The 19,957-nt window shown below is 51.4% G+C and overlaps 1 protein-coding gene across 1 annotated transcript in view; it reads left to right on the top strand.

Moving 5' to 3' along the window:
* Positions 1-3,110: 3,110 nt before the first annotated feature.
* Positions 3,111-19,957, top strand: part of LOC144107349 (uncharacterized) — a 35,120-nt gene continuing 18,273 nt past the window's right edge. The window contains exons 1-8 of the mRNA XM_077640338.1: positions 3,111-4,304; positions 6,277-7,206; positions 12,362-12,527; positions 12,954-13,131; positions 14,319-14,434; positions 14,924-15,083; positions 15,450-15,920; positions 19,089-19,225. Coding sequence (XP_077496464.1) covers positions 3,856-4,304; positions 6,277-7,206; positions 12,362-12,527; positions 12,954-13,131; positions 14,319-14,434; positions 14,924-15,083; positions 15,450-15,920; positions 19,089-19,225 — 2,607 coding nt within the window. The 5' untranslated portion in view covers positions 3,111-3,855. The remainder of the gene's footprint in view (positions 4,305-6,276; positions 7,207-12,361; positions 12,528-12,953; positions 13,132-14,318; positions 14,435-14,923; positions 15,084-15,449; positions 15,921-19,088; positions 19,226-19,957) is intronic.

The following is a 19,957-nucleotide window of genomic DNA, read 5'->3' as shown; positions in this document are numbered from 1 at the left end:
TAACAGGTCAGCAGCTAAGATATTTAAATACTTACACAGAAAGAGCGTTGACTCACAATGGCGGAAAATAACTAAAAAACTAACCGGTAAGTATGCAGTCCACAAGAACGGAGAAAGAAAGAGCATTAAACGACAGGTAAAAAGCGCAGAAGGCAAAAACTGGATTAATACAATAGAAAACAAGCAGCGTGGTACTAGCGTTACTGGAAAAGGCAGATCAGGAAGGAATCGTTCTATAACTCAAGAGGCAGAGCCCTACTCTTCGAAGCCAGGTCATGGTGTCTTAGAACGCGCCGCTACGAATTGAACACCTCATACTCAAATATGTTGGTATCCATCCGGCTGTCGATGCAGGCACAGTCACTCTTCCTGAGGCCCTAGGGTTTAAAGATAACAATGGTCATGTAAATAAATCTGCGGTAGAAGCTAGCAAAAAGCGACTGGAAGGTTTCTGGTTCAAAAGCAGAGAGGTGACATAAGGTTAGAAGTGTAGGAATACGTATGCAAAGAAATATTTTATAAAAAATATAAATTTTAAAAACAATTTGAGACAGTTAAATAAAACAAAGGAAAAATTGGCAGTGGCTTAGCTCGGCTGTGCCAGGATATACGTAGCGAGAGGTTCGTTTCCCTGGCTGAGCTTGTTGTGGTCACTGTATGTTTAGCAATGAGAGGCACTGGGCTCCATCTCGGCGGCTATGCGCCGCCTATTTACGCCCGGCAGTCTGGCATTTCCGTTTGGCAAGCCGTTCCTCTTTTTTTCGGGCGCATCCGCTGCTCTCTTCGCCTTCTTACGCTCATTCTCTCTTTGTTGAGTAGCGCCAAGTGCTAGGCGAGAAGCTCGGAATCGGAAGGGTGAATCTTCTCTTGTCTGTGCCGCCGTGTAGCAGCGGCTGGACTCTCCTTCTCTGCACCCATGTCAAACGTTTTGATACAACCGCCCACTACATCTCCGCATCTTATACGCAATGCTGCGCATGCGACGCGCGGTTCCGGCGATAGAGCGGCCAGGCGGCGACGAAGCGCAGGCTGCATCTGCTGCTCCTCTCCGGTTACCATGGTAACGGCGCATGCGCACAACTGGCCTCTCCCAGCCACTGCGAAATGCTCGAATGGTAGCCCAGTGTAGCTCTCGCTACAAAAGCCGAGCATGGTGGCAACTTCAACTACCCCGTTTCAAAGGGGGCGCTCCTATCTTCCATCCATCCATCTTACGGCGACGCTGACATGAAGGCAATCTGGTTGGTCTGCAGAGAAAACAGAGCAACCCCCCCCCCCCCTTCCGCGGCTGCAGTAAGCGGCGGCCGTCCGATAACGCTATCCCTTTCTACTCTTAAAGGCGAAGCTTAAGTTGGTTTTTTTTTTTTTGTCTGGCCCCTCAAAAAATTTGGTTTGGTCTGTGTTTGGGCCCAACTTTTTTGGTTGTGATGTGTGAGCAAAGAGGATAAGCAGGGGTGGGGAAGAGGCATCCACACTGATCGAAAAATTTCCCTTTTGTCAAATCCCACTGAACCTCCTCCCCGCCCCCCCCCCGCCCCCCCGCATTTTTTTAGCTTCGAAAATGAGGTGTTTAAAAATATGCTTTGCATATTTGCTGCACTGGAGTGATTTAGATACAAAAGTTTCTTGTGCGCAGCCTTGCGGTGCGCAAGGCGGCATTCGAGATGCAGCATCATTTACGGCGATCGAAAATGAACTGAACCAACTCGGCCCTTTGGGAAATAGGCATCAACCAGCGCTAGACAAGAGGACCAGAAAGAGGAGGAGAGAAACACGGCGCTGCTTTTGTCTCCTCCTCTTTCTGGTCCTGTTGTTTAGCGCTGTTTGAATTTTCTTGTTACCATGGAACACAAACTCGCCCAATCTGCCGTCCTTCTACAGGTATCAAACCGCGTGAATGATCATGGCAGTTTTCCGTTAGTGCAAGGTGGAACGCATTACGTGAACTACGGGCTTTGATGGCTATTACAAACGGGGCGCAGAAAAATAGACGGCAGACGGCGAAGACACACACGTAGGCGCACAACAGCAGATAGTTTATTCTTGTAGCACAGAATAAACTGCGGACAAGTGATGAACGCCCAGAAAATCAGTGTCGTAACGCACAGCGCGAAAAAAATAAACACGATACAATCGCATTTTTTTCGTTTATGCACAACACCCAAGGTATGCGAGCTCCTTCGCCGATACACTGAGGAATCCTTGACACATGATTCACCACGCTTCCAGTATTTATTTGGTTAACTCATCTTCAGCCCTGTCCAGAACGGGAGTAGCAATAAAGGTTCCCGGAAGGAATGTCCTCCGAGGAAGCCCCCTCTAGGGAAAAAGTGTCCCCAAGTTAAAAATCACCGAAAGAAATCATTATTCAGGAACCCACTTGACAACTAATTGCCCGTTTGATAGGACTCTTCCTTTAGTTTGAATTATTCCGGAGCCCTCCACTACGGCACCTCTCTCTCCCTTTCTTCTTTCACTCCCTCGTTTACCCTTCCCTTACGGCGCGCTTCAGGTGTCCAACGATATATGAGACAGATACTGCGCCATTTCCTTTCCCCCCCAACACCAATTATTATTATTATTACTACTTTAGTTTGAGAATATATTTAAGCTTGAAGTATGTTGCAGTACCAGGTCATACCCCGGTCATGCAGTCGCCATTTTGAAAATAAATATCGCACCGTTTGAATCGATACTGGAACAAGTATCCAACCTTTAGCGCCCTGCATATCGTTAAACCACGCCTGCTAACCCGTAAAGCTGTTTCGCGCTGGCGCCAGCGCAGAACAGTTTTCTCCAAGTGCAATGCATAGGCAATGAACCACCACCCCCTAAACAGTGTGATAGCTTGCACAGGACAAGCAGCAATAAACGCCCTTCTCATCTAGTGTAATCTTCCGAGCCTTGAGCGACACTTGCGTTTACCATACCACTGCATTCACGGGTCAGTGATTCGTTCTAACGTCAAACAACTTAAATCAGCCTCATGGGGTAAACACCCACCAGTGACACCACCCGCATGCGAGGCGGATGCTCAAATCTCTGCAGGTACCGAGACGTGACTCGTTTGGGGACATCTTTTCATACTTCGCAAATGGGGGCGTTTTTTGCTGAAGCCGTCGAGAGCACGAGTCTGGTGCACACTCGTGAGCCCCTAGAGTGAACAGTTGTGGCCCGAAAGCTGATTTTCGGTCTTGACCGATGCTCGTGCAATCTTTCGTTTAAACATGTGCCCGTTTGTCCAACGTGTGCAGCACTACACGGCAGATGGACGGAATGCTACACTGCTTGCTTTGAGCAGCTGTCATGATTCTGGCCGTGTTTCTCAGAGAACGACTCGTAGTGCGACTCACAGAACGTTGCGTTTAGATAGCCTTGAGCGGGTTGCGTCTCGGTGCCCAGGATACTTCGGAAGCCGGCGGGCTAGGTTGTGGTCGAGCACGAATGCACGTTTCCTTCGTGGAGAAGCCAGCGAGGTGTCGTCACTGAGCGGCCGACGGTCAAACACCAGCTACATTACGAGCCCTCACCGCTCCCCACAGCGTCAATCCAACCGAGCATCCGCTGCTCTCGGTAGAATTTCAAAATCCGCCTCGACAGCACGCGAAGCGCCGCTTTTCTGCAAAGCGCGGCGACACACAAAGACGCTCGACGCCGGCGAACGGCCGCTCTTCGGTCTCGGCCAAGTGCAGCCAGCCGTTAGCGCGGCCCGCTACGGAATGCAGCCCCCGCGAGCAGCGGTGTATCCGCGAGGAGGAGGCAGGTCCCGACGGAGAGGAGGGCTTCTTTGCGGACCCCTCAGCGGCGCGGGGCTTCTGGGTCATTAGTTCAGTGGCGAGCCGGGCCTGGCCTAGCATGCACTCGGGCGGTCGGCTGCAACGCGGCTACCACCACAGCTCGGAGCGGCCCGGAGCGGCCAAGAAGGGACGCGCCTCGTCGTGCGCCGCAGACGGCAGCCGCCGCCACGCTCTAGATGCCTCCTGCTCCAGGATCCCCGAGGCCCGGATACGGGGGGCCGGTGGTCCCTTCGCCTACTGCAACGGCACCGATGCTCTCGCTTCGCAGTTCTCCACGCCCGGACACATCAACGGGACCACGGTGCATCAGAACGCGTCCCTCGGGCCCACTACGCCGCCGATGCCCGTGCTCGCGGCTCCGAACGGCAAGGCGACGCCGTTCGCCAGGTCCTCTCCGGCGTCCAGGCTGGCCGTGGACGTCCGAGGACTGCGCATCTCCTACGGCCGCGGCAACAACGCCGTCGAGACGCTCAGGGGCATCGACCTCAGCCTGCCCGAGGGCAAGATGTGAGCACACCGTTTCGTTTCTAGTGGCAAGCGTTTCCTCCTTCTAGTGTGCCGGAAAAGGAAACGTTCTTTTATTTTCACGCTCACGGAGAGATCTGAAGAATAAGTTACTGAAGCTTACACGTGCAGCAAACGTCGGCTCACCGTGTTAGGTTACGGCCTTATGTTTTTCATTTCTTATGGCGGGGGCAGTTGTAACGAAGACAGTTGTTGAACGTAAGTCTTGAGGCTGCCTGTGCGAAAAGTTCCTTCCGCGAAAGATCTGCAGGCCGAATCTGAGGTAGTAGTTAACACTGCATACATTGCACCGGATACTATAAACCGATTCCCTAAATGCTTGAAAAGGAGGACAATCAGTTTACCTGGCGTCGAATTAAGCACCCAGCATGTCGTCGGCCTGTCACACCAGGTTAACATGCAATCCCGTGTTGAAGTTTATTCATTCACAGCGATCGATAAGTAGTGCACTTGTGGCAAGTTTGTCTCCAAAACAACGCCTCTTTTGTGCGCTTGCTTGCGAAGCATTTAAGGGAGAAAGCCTCTCAGCCTCTACACCATTTGCGTCGTAGTAAAAAAATTTGAACATCACAAGGGACAAGTATTCGCATGCTTGCTAACGCCACTTGCGAGACTTACGTTAGATTACAACATGCTCCTTAGTCTTTCCTGCACGAGGAACTGCACAACCACTGAGTTGCGTCGCAGTGCAGAACGACTACTCTTCAAAGCGTCTACTCACCGCAGTGGTTTGGCGTTCGCCTACTGATCCCAAGGTGACGGGATAGAATCCCGGCCGCATGGCAATGGAGGCGGTCTTCAAGCACGCCCAGGTGGTAACTTAATCCGGAGGCCTCCCTCATAGATAATGCGTTGCTTCGGCACACTAAACTCCAAACAATACTTTGAAGCGCATTATTGGAGATGTTGCAGAGAGTTTCTGCAACAGCTGTTGGATACAACCTTCGCTACAGTTGCCCTTTGAAGGTCGGCCTTCACTTAATTCACTGGCGTACTGGTAGGCAGTGCTTGGAATTTAGACTTTATAGCGAACTGATTAATGAAGACAAGACCGCGAACACTGCTTCACATGCTATTTCGCAAGGCTTTAAACCGACGACATCTTGCACAAGCAGCTTCGGCAGACTGAGCACGTTCGGTCAGAAATCGTAATCTTGCATCATCCGAATTCATTCGCGAGTCACGCCTTGAAAAACAAATCCTGAGAGGTTTGCGAGATGTCCGTGGCAAATGCTGTAATTATCATCGAGCACTACAGTTAAGTAACTTTCAATTATATAGGAATTTGTGTATGATCAGGCTAGACCATGAATACCATTTTGACGTGATCTTTAAGTAACGGTGTTGGAAACCGTAGTCCCGTAGCAACTACGTCAGGGTTCGCACCATGTTGCGCGTTGCCCTTTGCAGCGCGAGATATCCAGCCTTTCTAACCATGAAACCCAACCCTTCTCTTGACCTCTCACTTTCATCACTGGCCTCACAAATGCAGGTTACAGAGGGTTCACAAATAGTCTCAGCCCCCGCGGTTGCTTAGTGGCTATGGTGTTCGGCTGCCGACCCGAAAGACGCGAGTTCGATCCCGGCCGCGGCGGTCACATTTCGATGTAGGCGAGATTCTAGAGGCCCATGTACTGCGTCATGTCAGTAAACGTTAAAAAAAAACACAGGTGGCCGAAATTATCGGGAGCCCTCCATTCTCACTTTGGGACGTTAAAGCGAACTAAAATCGAAGCATATAGCCTCGAAAATGAACACTCTTCTCCAACCAGCCTCGTTTATGGCAGATCAGCTCCTAGAAATAAGCGGGAAGGAGGTGGAGGGTGAGTCTCCGTGGAAAGTAGTCCGCGAAACCTCTGTGTGCTGCTGAGTTGAGGCTGTTAACCCAGACATAAACGATGCGCGGCAAGTGGCACGAACTGCTGTAGCAGATCGTTTCTTTTTCCTCTTCCAGATACGGGCTCTTAGGACCCAGCGGCTGCGGCAAGACCACCCTCCTGCGATGCATCGTCGGTCGGCTAAAGCCCCGCCACGGCAGCGTGCGCGTGTTCGGCCACAAGCCGGGGCAGCCTGAAAGCTACATCCCGGGTCCCGGCGTCGGCTACATGCCGCAGGAACTGACGCTGTACCCCGAGTTCTCGATACTCGAGACGCTCACATACTTCGGCAGGCTGTTCAGGATCGAAAGCCGCGTGCTCCAGGAGCGCACAGCGTTCCTCATCCGCTTCCTGGGCCTGCCCGAGAAGAGCCGTCTGGTGAAAAACCTCAGCGGTGGCCAGAAGCGACGGGTCAGCCTGGCGGCCGCGCTCATCCACCGGCCCCCGCTGCTCATCCTGGATGAGCCGACGGTCGGCGTGGACCCGCTGCTGCGACAGAGCATCTGGCACTACCTGGTGACCCTGACGCACCGCGAGGCCATCAGCGTCATCATCACGACGCACTACATCGAGGAGGCTCGCCTGGCCAACCTGGTGGGTCTCATGCGCCAGGGCCGGATCCTGGCGCAGGCCGTGCCGGAAGACTTGATGCAGCAGCACGGCATGCTGACGCTCGAGGACGTCTTCCTCAAGCTCTGCATGGCGGACAACCATCACAACGTAGGCCAACCGCAGACTGCAGAGAACGGCGGCGTTGTGGTCCCAGCGCAGACCGTCGAGACGACGGCGACCAACGGGAAGGGTCTGGTGAGCATGGCCGCCAGCAAAGAGACCCTGGCGGCCAACTCGATGACCCACCTGGTGCGAAGCACCAGCCTGGAGCAGATTCCGGCACTAGAGCTGAGCGAAAAGCACGCCGTTCGCAAGAAGGAGCCTTTCCTGGACGCCTGGTTCAGGACGTGGGCACTAGTGGCAAAGTCTCTCACCAGGCTGCACCGAAACCTGCCGTGAGTTTGCATTTGCTTTTTGACGGTGAGCAGACGCAGTGGCTGAACAGACGATTCAGCTTTCCCCGCTGTTGGCTTGTGTCAAATTTCGGGCTTCTATATAGCCTTAGTCACTGTCGCGTAGTCTGATCGCCTCGACAAGGCCTGCGGGTGCGTGTTCATGTCGAGCAATACGGGTTATTCCGGCCATGTTGAGCGTCCGTCTCCCGAGGCCACGAGGTCTTGTTTCACCCTAGCAGCGTGTTCCCCTGCTCTCTGCGCATACGCCTGCTTCGTGCTTGCCGCATTAGCTGCCATTTTTCTTATCACTGCTTGCTTGGCTGAGAAGCGGTCATTGTGGTTTACTTCAACGAAAACGAAACTTTTGGTATTGTTCGCACAAGGCTCGGTTCACGCTGAAAATATTATTAAATGCGTTGCTGCCAGTGTGCCACAGTAATTTTTGCCCTTCCACACACACCTTGTTGCATTTGTGCTTTTATAACAAATGACGCTTTCGTAAATGTTAATCTCGTAGGCGAAATAAAACGTTTTTTTTCCCCTTTAGCTGCAGTCCTCGGCGCTGTGCACGGCAGCATCACTGCGTGAAAAGAATTCGCGATGGTGCTCAGAGCGGGGCGCTCTTAACCAGCCTGACGTTATTCAGTGCAGTTTTGTCTGCTTCGAAGCGTCGTGTTTTCGGGCCGTCTTGCAGCGCACAATTCACTAAGAGCTGCTTCATGAACAGAACACGAACATGATTTGCAGCACGGTCTCCTTTCCAGGATTTTTTTTTCTCGGTAGGCAAGCTTCCTTTACAGAAAGCTTTTCCAAGTGTGTAACATAGCCGCGACAACTGCCCCGCATAACCTGAATGTCTTCTTTTGTTGGGCCCATCGCCAGTGTCATATTTATGGCTTACCGGTGCTTGTGCGTGTCGGTGTGCCTGGCCTTGCGATTGCTATTATTCTCGTGCTTCACCCCTGCGGAAGCGTATTCTGTTCAGAGAGGAGAAAGCTGACAGTTCAATGAGCTCTGCGCCTGCCTGGAAGCGGATGGAGGTTAGAAAATGCTGGCTAAAATGTAGTGAATGAAGAGAGACGAGTTACATGGTGCGAATTTCCGAGCACATCACTACCACTCGCTTGGCTTTCAACGCATTTTCAATTACACTTTGAGACATCTTCGGGATTCAGCGAGCTGCATCACTCGCGAAGTACCAGCTAGGAGTACTACAGCAGTGTCACAGTAGCATGCCACAGTAGTCTCGTGCTAGAATGATTCTCTCTACTTACCGCTTTTGTCTTTTCGTTCAAAATGGCCTTGGAACACGGAGGAGACGGCTTTAACACACCTTGGCAGGACCGTGTGCGAGTCCGGTTGTTGAACGCGGGGCGGCTTTGTGACAGCACGAAATACAAGCAGGCGCCGTTCGCTGCCTTCCCGGGTGGCCCCGTAGCCCACGAATTGCAGGGCTGACTCTGTTCAATCACCGCCGGCTCGAACAACGCCGCACTCTATCGCCGCGGTCGGACGCTTCAAGGTAGGCGCGAACAGAATTGCAACAGTCACTGCTGCGTAGAGATCCGTAGGAGTGCGTCGACCATGTCATCGTCCCGCTTTATCAGTAGCGATAGGCGGCGACGAGCGGCAGCGGGTGTCAAACGTCCAGGCTGCCTGTGCCCGCGCACGGAAATACTCGCGGCGTCACCGTCACTCCCCTAAGCGTCGGTCGGCGTAAGGGGCAGAAGAAAGTAGGGTCCATGTTTTCTGTCGAAGAAAACGTGCCCTCTGCAATGTATGAATTGTGCACAAAAAAAAGCGCAAAATCGGCAAACGCTCCGTAAAAAAGGCGCGGACTGTAGGAAAACACGGTACTTCCATGCAGACGCATAAATCCCGTTTTGTGCAAGAGTGGAATTAGCCGGGCCAGTTGGTTCATTTTTTTCACGTTTCGGAGTGCGTTTTTCTTGTACGACACTCATAGGCCTGATATATTTACTGCATCACTCTCCCCTAACGGCAGTTTTGTTGTCTGCCTTTTCACCAATGTGCCCGCCACTGCCTGTGCCACAGAAGTGATACAGTGTCAGACAGGCAAATTACGCGTGCATTTCGCCTCATGAAGTGTCACTGGCGAGGCACGGTGCTACGCTTAGAAGATAAGTGCCATTCGAAACGTACTGTTTCCACCAACGTACTATGCATGCGCTTTCCCTCCACAATTTTTCTAATGCGACGCCGCAGTGCCTGTCTTCTATACGACAGGCGCTCCACTGGGCAGAGACACGACGAACTTCGTGGTGATGAATTAGTCGCTGTGCTAGCATTTTCTGAGCCCACGCAGAGGCGCAGGTGCTTTTCAGAAAAGACACTAGCTTCAGTCGATTTAATGCAGTGTTGGCAGCGTACCGCCCGGCAGGTGTGTCCACGGACGGTGAGCGCACCTATCTGCATGTCGGGCTAGACGGCACTTCTCCGAACTGTTCCCCCAAAGTAAATCACGCTGGCATTGTACAAGAATTTCGCCGCACATGAAAGCTGACTGTTCACGCGTGTACCGTGTGAGGAATGTCTCCGCACGCTGAGTGGAGTGAGCTCGCCGAACTTACTGCGAGGCTGTATGATTTTTTTGCAGCCAACTGCAGTGAAGTTAATCGCGTGAAGCTGCGCGATGACACTGAACGCGAGTGTCGCTCGTTTAAAATGACAGTGTGGCCGTGTGACACGAGTATTACGGTTACCAAAATTTAGGAGCTTCAGCGATTACTTTTTTATACGCTGATGTGCATGCTGCCAATTAGTCGCTGCGAAGGCACTGCGTATGAGTGCAGTTGGGCATTATTGGAAATGCTAGTCTAATAAAAAACATAAATTGGGACATATTTATGAAAGTGGTACCGGAAATAAAACCTTCCGTATATTAATCCACTGTTCCAAAAAAAAAAACAATCGATTGTCTCCGTATTCGTGAGACGCTTAAATCTTACTCCTCGCCAAGTAAACGCTGCCATGTACGAAGAGAAATGTAGTGAAGCGCGTATGATATTCAGTGCTATTACACTCAGCTCCATAGACTGACCTAGTACCTAAGTTGCTCATATTCTTCTCTTAGTTCCTACTTGTCAGGAGCAATGAGCTTATTGGCCAACAATGGCGCACTTTTATCTAGTTTGACTAGGTTTTATCTGCTCTTTCATTTAAGCGCTGGGCATGATGTGAATCCTCAAATGTTTTCGCAGTTTTGTGGAGCAAAACTTTCCCCTTGTAGCGACGTGGTGCATGCGCAATAGCCTTAAAGTTTAATACTAGTATAAACACCCTACGAAACCGATTAACACGGGGTTAAGGGAAAAAAAACTCGACTTTATCATGCAGATGGAGAGCATAAAATGGCCCGTTCAAACTGTTGACGGCAATGTATAATCGCTAGGCGCCTGCATTTAGTTGTATGGACGGCAGCGACCTGTTCGTTTTCTGGTTTGACATGGAACTTAACGCCATCGTCGCTGTGTTTAAGACGCCGCGCGGCAAAGAACCTGCAGTGCCGAAGACCGACAGAGGCTGTCATGACCCAGCATGACGTACTGGATATGAACAATTGTCTTTATTGCAGCGTAAGAGGTAGACAGTAGGAGCGCCTTAAAACCTCGAAACAAACAAGTCACGAGGAATGTCTGCCGTACGCGCACACGTAAACACTGCAAGCTAGCAGACGACGCGAGCGGGCGCCCGCACTATGGAGGGTTCGTCACTGCGCCGCGAGGTGGCGACTCTGCTCGATCTCGCGGCCAAAATACGTAACCAGCAGTCAGAATACAGGAGAAAAGCCTCAGTGAAAAATAAGTGCCTTTCTTTGCTCTGTGCTGTGACTCCTCATGACGAAATCCTATCATTGGATTCTCAGTTCGTTGTTTCCGTCCAGCTCACATTATCAAAATAGACAAAAAAGAGGGGGTACTTGCTGTTCCACATGACGGACCGTTGCCCCTCGGTTCAGGCCTCACGTGACGTCCCCTTTCCGGCACGTCTGGTTCGCTCCTGACCAACAATGTGCGTCAACTAGCATCGAGAATGACCATGGACATGCCTTATCCGCTTATCCCCACGTGCAAAGGTTAACGTGGGAACAGTGGTGATAATGGATTAGACATGTGCTCCCTTTCTGCCTACGTAGACCAGACGCAGGCTTCTCGGGAGCGAAAGTGGAACGTCACGTGACACCTGGTCTGTCGCGTGAACCGTACTTCACCCTTTGTATCACCATGGCTACATACAGGACCAGCAGGTATGAGCAGATTACTTTACTAAGATTAGTAACCTGCTCATATTTACTGGTCACATATGTGGCCGCGGGGATAAGAAGCGTTTAGCGTGTCATGCATCGGACATCCCATTGCAGTGTTCCGACTAGGGAAGCCAGGCGTTCTCATGCCTGTTGACAGGTTATCGCAGTGTAAGAGAAAGATTTTCGGCGCTGTTTACCGCGTATAGTTCGCTCGCATAGCTCTTCACTCGCGCACTTTGTCTAGCCCAGACTCGAAGTACCTCCGTTAGAAAGCTCCCGGACCACGGCACATGGCTAATGCATGTCGCCTCTATTCCAAAGCATTAATACATCCGCACCTAGCAAAGCCTGTTCGAGGCGCGGGATAAAATCTCAATGACGTGAGATATTTCTGCTGCACTGCGGCATTGGTGGTGCGAAGATAGAGAATAAGTGGGCACTTTTTACGGAGCAAAGCTCGTGGAATATTTCATTGGTTAGCGGCACGCATACTGCAGAGAAATCGGTTACGTCTGTCGGTTCTCCGGCGTTCGCGTATCACCGCGCCACGTTGATTGATCAGAATGCAGTGGCATGGCGTCACAGCAGGGCGCCGCACTACATGGTCCGAACTCTGCCAGATAAATGTTCAAATATTAACTCCATCGCAAGCAGCTGAACATCGCGTTGCCCAACGAGCTTTGTACACCAGGTTCACGTGAGGGCATCTTTCTCTGGTCTATGTATAAGCGCCGCGACTTCTTTTTATGGGCCGTTCTGGGAATGGCAAACAACGCAGACAAAAAGCTGTCTTTCACGCCGACCTTTCCCGCTTGCTTTCTTTCCATATTCCATCTATACGAGATCGATGTGGCGGGAATCGGGTAGAAAACGCATTCGTTCGCACAGGGTGCTGCTGTTCACATTCCTGGTCCCCTCCATCCAAGTGGTGCTGTTCTGCCTGTGCATCGGCTCGGACCCGTTCGAGCTGCAGGTGGCCGTCGTGAACCAGGAGATGCACCCGCTCCTGTCGGTCGCCTTCCTGCAGCGGATCGACAACACCACTCTCAGTCAGGTACGCAGACGCCGCACCGCCAGCTGCAGGCAGTAGTCTCCCCACCTTTCAATGCGCGGTGCTGCGCAGAACTGTCTGTTAGCCAAGTCGAGGGGTACGTCGCTGTAATCGCACAAAGGAAGCGTTTTTGTTGTTTGTTCGTGGATACTGATTCCCTCAGTTTCGCGGCATTTCATATCGCTTGCAGGTCAAGACAGCGGGCATAGAATGGGCCAGCCAGAACTAAACACCTGGCGTAGCTTTGGACTGCAAGGTCATTTCCTTTGTACTTTAATTCGCTGCAAAGAGAAATTTTATTTACCATCAACTAGCATCCACCAGTGGAGCTCGCGGAGGAGAGGCGGCCGTGTGTAAACGACGGGTTATGACTGTTTCCGTTGCTTGGCAAAGTGGAGAGCAACCGTGCCTTGGTCGCCGCCGGCGCAGATTCCCTACAGGGAGCTGGATGCCGCGCTGGACGCGGTGCGGGCGGGCAGCGCGTGGGGCGCCATCGCCATCGGGGCCAACTTCTCGGCGGCGCTGCACTACCGCTTCTTCCTGGGGGTGAACGCGGACAACCGCACCATCGAGGACAGCAGCATCAACGTCTACCTGGACATGACCAGTGAGCTCGCCTTCCTTTCTGCTGCGCACGCGCAGCGGTGCCGCATTCGTACCTGGAGCCGTACTTCCACACATGATGGTGCTTCTAAATACACGGCACTGAAATCGTTTCGTAACTACGCTTCGAGGCGCAGTTTATTTGCAGACGTTAGCACGAAGCGGCATGCGGCAACCGCTTTCTCGAGGTTGTCGTCGAGCGTCCTACGCCTCGTGGCGGCGGTCCGAGGTAGAGCGATGCGGCAAATGCACCCCAAAAAATGCCCTTCAGCCAACAGCGTCGACCGACTGTCATGATGTCGCGGTTCATCCGGTAAAACCGTGATTAATCCCCTCGCACTGCCAGCCTCTTGGAACGTCACGCGAGCAGGTGAAGGTGCGACGTCATTGGCTGGAGGGCCTCCTTTGATGGGCATCTACACGGCTATAGAGTGCGAGCTACTGCTTTCGGCGAGAGCGAGAATTCGAACATTCACTGCGGTGCAGACTATAACACCAGAGAAGGACGAGTACTTCCCGTGCTAGCACTTGTATACCGTGCGGCCGGAGTGCGACTCTTTGCATTTCTCCTTTCCCACCCATTAGCGGGGTATCATAAGAGGAAATGTTTTTCTCGGACATCTTCATACCAGACCCGATTGCAGAAAAACTTCAATGGTACGAATTTCACGGGGTCGCGGGAAATATTCGTTTATCCGAACTTCGTGTCATCCGAAGCGAACAAAATTCTAAGCACGTAAAACGCATTCGCACAAATGAAGACTGGATTTGCCGCTTCGTTTTAACGCGGTAGCATCGCATAAAAACCGAAGTCGTTCCCCATGAGCGAAAAATTTCGATGTAATCAAAGAATTTATAAAATTGAAGATGGACGTAGTGAATGCGTTGCCGTCTTTTAACTGTCTTAGAGAGACATATGCTGATGCGTAGATGAATAACTGAGTATGCTAATTAAGACTCAGGACAATCCTACCGCGTTCTACTCTTAAAGGCGAAGATTTAGCGTCCGACTATAGGCGACTGGCGACCGCGCGCGTCAGCGATGTACGGGAATCCAGATTCTACTGCAATATGAGATGATGCGCCAACTACAGCCCCCTTTCCGATTTCATGCCTATGACGAAATCGCGGAAAATGTCCGTGTCGTAGTCGATTCACATGTCCGACTGTGTTCTTCTCTCCCCAAAAAAGACCAGCAGATCGGGTACACGCTCCAGAAGACCATCTTCGAGGCGTTCAGCTCCTTTTCCGCAGACATCCTGAAGAGGATGAACAAGAACCCCGCCCTCGCCCAGCTGCCCGTCGTGGTAAGAGCAGCACCTGCTTGATAGCGATGTATAAACGTGAGTTCCAAGGCATCGTGCCTACGAGATTCAAATGTGTTGCGACAGTCAGGTTACTCCATAAGTGCAACTGCCTCGCGACGAGCAGACATATAAAAAGAAAATTGCTTTAGAGGAATGGAATGGCGCAGTGTCCGTCTCACTCCTAGGTGGCAACCTCAACCACGCCGAGAGGGGAGGGACGTGGGACCGAAAAAAGAAAGGTGCCATAGTGGAGGGCTTCGGAATAATTTCAACCACCTGGGGATCTTTAACGTGTACTGACGTCGCACAGTTCACAGGCGCCTTTTGCGTTTCACCTCCATCGAAACTCGGCCGCCGCGGCCGGCTTCGAATCCGGGTACTAGGACTCCTCCGTTGCAGCGCTTCTGTGCGGAGAGGGGAAGGATTGAGAGAGCGGAAAATTACTTGGAAATAACTGGTCGCATGTATGCCGCGCGTTCGCGCACGCAGATCAAGGCCCCGATCTACGGCGTGGACAAGCCCAGTTTCACAGAGTTCATGGCCCCGGGTATCATCATCAGCATCACGTACATCATGGCCGTGGGACTCACAGCCATCTCCATTGTGTCCGAGCAGAAGGAAGGGCTCCTCGAAAGGAGCTGGGTGGCCGGTGAGTCCTTTTTTTGCTCGTGCCAATGCACAAAAGATGTGGTGGATTTGAAAGGTCTTCAATTCAAGTGAGTTTCAAATCTCGTCGTTCCCAAGAGATCTTTTTCATGCAGTTTACCGTGACCAGTATGATCTTTGTGTGTATCGAATGACCAGGAATAAACAAATATGTTTGTTAGAAACCTGTTGCAATGAACACATTGCGTGTTGTTGAAAACTGGCAACAAAATAGGCTTTGTTTGTCGCTCGATTTCAGTCACCTCAGTGCTGTAATTCTGATACAAACGTCGAAACAAGGCTCCTGATCGCGGGACAGCATGCGTTTCTGATCATAGCAGACTGAAAGCGTCGTGACCGCGTGACCCAGGGGTGCGTCCATTCGAGGTGATCCTGTCGCACGTGATCTGCCAGTTCCTGGTGATGTTCGTGCAAGTGGCCGGCCTGCTGGTCTTCACCTTCATCGTGTTCGAGATCCCCTCGCGGGGCCCCTTCGTGTGGGTGGTGCTGCTGACGCTGCTGCAGGGCTGCTGCGGCATGATCTACGGCCTCGTCATCTCCTCCATGTGCGTGGAGGAGAACTCTGCCATCATGCTGGCCCTGGGCTCCTTCTACCCGAACCTGCTGCTCAGCGGCGTGGTGTGGCCGACGCAGGCGATGCCCTACTACATGCGCTACCTGAGCTACGGCCTGCCGCAGACAATCCCGACCGAGTCCCTGCGCTGCATCCTCTCCCGCGGCTGGGGCATCGCGCACACCGAGGTCTGGCTGGGCTTCGTCGTCTCGGGCGCCTGGTGCGCCGTCTTCCTCATCTTCGCCGCGGTCGCCTTCCGACTGCGCAGCTAGCCGGCCCTTCCTCGCCGCCCCATGTACATACTCTGACGAGATTAAAATCACACTCGATCTGCTCTCACTGTCGCCTGTGCGCAAGGTTGTAGGATCCCCCTTGTTCTGGGAGCGACGGTCGGCTTCAACACAGGCCTCAATTACAACGCCGCATAATCCGAACAAATTATAATTAGTGTTTACATAACGTGGAGCTGAGAGCGCATTTGTCAGCAGAAGCACTGGTCGCAGTGGTGTCTGAACAGCTAACACTAAGGAAGCACTGGACAAACCAGTACATCATTTACTGCAACGGCTTATCAAGGTGCAAACCTCTACGGCGCCCCAACGCACGGCCCGAGTGAGGCTGCCCGATATCACTTCACTGCTTCCTCCCACAAGTGCATACACGCAGCCGAGGCGCAGCCAAAGACAGACTGTAGTACAGGGTGCGTCAAACGTTCGGAGCCACAGAATCTGCTTTCGAGCCGTGGGGCATTCTCTGAAGAGGTCGCAGGAGTATCTTCCTCACCTCTGAAAACATGTGCAGCTGGAAAGCAGACCCTGTACGCATGCGCAGCTAGAGACGTCCCCTCTGACGTGTTTCCAAGGTGCACGCAGAACGGGTCAAGCTTCGTGCAGCAACAAGTGCACAGTAGGGTGCCACCATGGCTTGTGCATGCCGACTGACCACACTCGCTGCAGTGAGGAGGGATATTTATTACCTGACTGCTTATAAGTTAACGCTCAGGCTGCCGTGGTGGCTCAGTGGTTATGGCGCTCCGCTGCTCAGCCGAAAGACGCGGGTTCGATCCCGGCCGCGGCAGTCGAATTTCGATGGAGGCGAATTTCTAGAGACCCGTGTGCTGTGCGATGTCAGTGCACGTTAAAGAACCCCAAGTGGTCGAAATTTCCGGAGCCCTTCACTACGGCGTCCCTCATAGCCCGAGTCGCTTTGGAACGTTAAACCCGCATAAAGCAAACCATTATGGTTCGTGTATATTTCTGTTATGTTCTTGCGGGCACCGAGACGACTGGTGGTCTAAGGGCCTTTCGTTTTTTACAAATTTCTTGCACCCTGAACCGATTTCTTATAACTCTTTTTAAACCTAATTTCTACCTGATAATAAGCCTTCTAGAGAACTTAGTTTCGTGTGTACAGAAACTGAACACCCCGCACGAAAAATTAAGCAGCACCGCTGATCATTTTAACGCTTTTTACTTGTGACGATGCTTAATCTGGCATGTTCGAACAGTACGTTTTGGAAGGCGCAAGTCGGAACATGGGTACTGACCAAAGGTATTACTGGCACTACTGTATCAAGCGCTGCCCGCGCTACGAAGCCCTGCTCCAAGGCCGTTCTGCGTTTAAAATGGTCGCTGTGACGTTGAATGAATGTTTTCGCGGTGTATAAACAGAGGCAGGCAGGTTTTGCGCCGAGGTGGAAGGCTGCTCAGCAGATGGTAATGTTCGTCGAGCAACAATTGTAAAAAATTAGAAAAAAAAACATCGCGTTTGGTAAAAGTGTTGCAGTGTTACAGCCTGCCGTTTCTACACTGTTTTTAAAACTTGGAAAAATAATTCAGCATTTTATGTCACGCACAACAACGAGTACTTTATATAAATTGGTTTCTTTATAGAAAATACGTACCGATAAATCTAAAATTGTGGAAAATTTTGATGAATAAGTCGATTTTTACCAGGATTTTATCCAAAACAATATGCCCAATTTGTAATCTCGAATTTCGAAAAAATAACACCCGAAAATGAAGGGCCCTGAAGCTTATGAAGGACTCCGTAGTGGAAGGCTAGAGATCAATTTCGACCCCCTGGAGTTCTTTAACGTGCGCCGACATCGCACAGCTCACGGGCGTCAGTCAGCGTTTCGCTTTTACCGAAGTGCGACCGCCGCGGCTGGGATCGAACACGCGACCTTGAGATCAGCAGCCGAACGCCAAAGTCATCGCAGCGGGGTCTTATTGAAGTTGGAAGGCAACTAACGTAACGGCAATTGATTACTTTTCCGTAATTTTAGAGTTCCTTTTTGAGGGGGCTGTAATCGACCACTGAAATCAGTTACATTACTCTTGATGTATTAGTAATAGGAAGCGGCAGGGTGTAGTCCCCTCACTCTATGGTCGGGGATAGTCTCCTCCCTGCATTGTCACGCTAGCAGGGTCATGACAGTCGGCCGACGCCATTGGCTGGAAGGGGGTCCTTTGACGGGAAGAAGCCGGTTCGTTCTTGAGTTGAACCCGACAATATAGAAAAAACTGTTTTATCGGGGACGAAGGCTTGGAGCACAAATAACGCAATTACAACACTCTGCGGTCTCGAATGGGCTTCAAATGCGGGGCGGCGCCTACCTGAGATCCGCTTTGTTGGCCACTGCAGCAACGCTGCGATGAGAATCGGGCGCGCCATCTCTCTGCTATCGTCGCAGCCAAACATCCCGCGTGCCAAACTGAAAGTCTCTCGCGCTGTTTTGCACGTCGCAACTTCTGGGCGCAATTAATGGATCGAAAAACTGAAATCCACGTGAGAAGCGAAGAAGCCGTCTTGTCTGGGGGTTAATTAACGAGAGAGCCCACCGCCACAGCTGGCAGATGGAAAAATAGAGAGAAACCTCCAATTTCGTCCAGAGACAAAATACTCAGATATAAGAAAAAACCGGATATAACGAAAGCATTTCATGTGCTCTTCATTACTGCTTAAGCGGATTCGAAATGGCGCTTGCTTTCGCATTTCATTCGCAGCAGCAAAATTGATCGCCCTAATTGTAACCCCCGATATAACCCTGGCAGCACAATCACCAAGATTTACGAAGATACACAAAGTTAAGCAAACTGACTGTGCTACCGCACCTACGTCGCATTTAGTTTAACGAAGTAAATCGGGGGTTCCTTTTTTTGTGTGTGTCCGCCTACAGCAGGAACTGTGAGCCAATTTCGATTCAGAGCTCCTGGTTCTGCAAGGAGCACAGGTAGGAATTACATTTATAACTGAAACAAGTACAGATATCCGTGGGCTGTAAACGACACAAAACTGGCATCTTAATTTTTCCTCCATGAGAAGTTACACGAATATGTCAAAGCCGTATTCTTTCGAGCAAGACCTGCCCTCGTGTAAAGCTCGCCCTTGGGTACTCACAAATCGGGGGAAACCTGATCCGTCACGACCCAGTTCTCAATGCGCTACTGGATGGCGCCAGCTGCTTTTTCGCCGCCCACCATGATCGCTGTCGCTGCTACTTGGCCGCCAGCATGTCTAACTCCATGGATTACAGAGACAACGACTGTCACCGGGAGCGCCCTGATGAGGTGAGGTCATCGGACAGCAACGGGAGCGAGGAATAGTGAATAAAAATGTTTGCAACTTAGTGCTCTTGCATTATGCTGTGCATAAGTCGCAGCAACGCTGCACTGTTTCTACAGGTATTCGGTGGTGCTCGAATGCCTGACTCGTGTAAGGCACGCACGCGGGTGAAATTTGAAGAAAAAAAATATGAGCGGGTCCTACATGAGTATGTATGGTATATTCATTTATTAAACAGAGACACAGCGTAGGATAAACTGTGCCGATTTAGGCTTTTCAGTGGCCGTAAGTTTCTCCTGGCTTGACGATCAAATTTTTGGGCTAAAATGCTTTTCTTCAGACGAAAACGCTAGCCATGGCGGTCTTTCACCGGCATGGCTTTGGGTTAGCAAACGTTTGTATACATAGCTTTGCCTGACTAGTCTATGCACTCCGTCACAGTGACATTCGTGCACTGCACAAAAACTTAATGAGGGGTGTTAAATTTGGCCTGTTAATAATGGCCACGAAAGAGAACCAATGCTTTAATACGAGACAGAGCAGGACATCATTCTACCCTGTTTTCGGCCTGGTTCCACCCTGACCAAAGAACTCGCTTCGCTTTTTATTTAGGTAGTAATTGCCATTAGCATGGTTAATTAAGACTGTGGCTGACGGACAACACTGGAGCCTGCTCAGCATTCTGAATGCAAATAGCCTTCGCGACCCTTCTTGTGCCACATACGGTTAGGAGAGGA

The sequence above is a fragment of the Amblyomma americanum genome, chromosome 10 (assembly GCF_052857255.1).
Source record: "Amblyomma americanum isolate KBUSLIRL-KWMA chromosome 10, ASM5285725v1, whole genome shotgun sequence".
NCBI lineage: Eukaryota > Metazoa > Arthropoda > Arachnida > Ixodida > Ixodidae > Amblyomma > Amblyomma americanum.
This window is presented reverse-complemented; position numbering and strand designations above follow the sequence as displayed.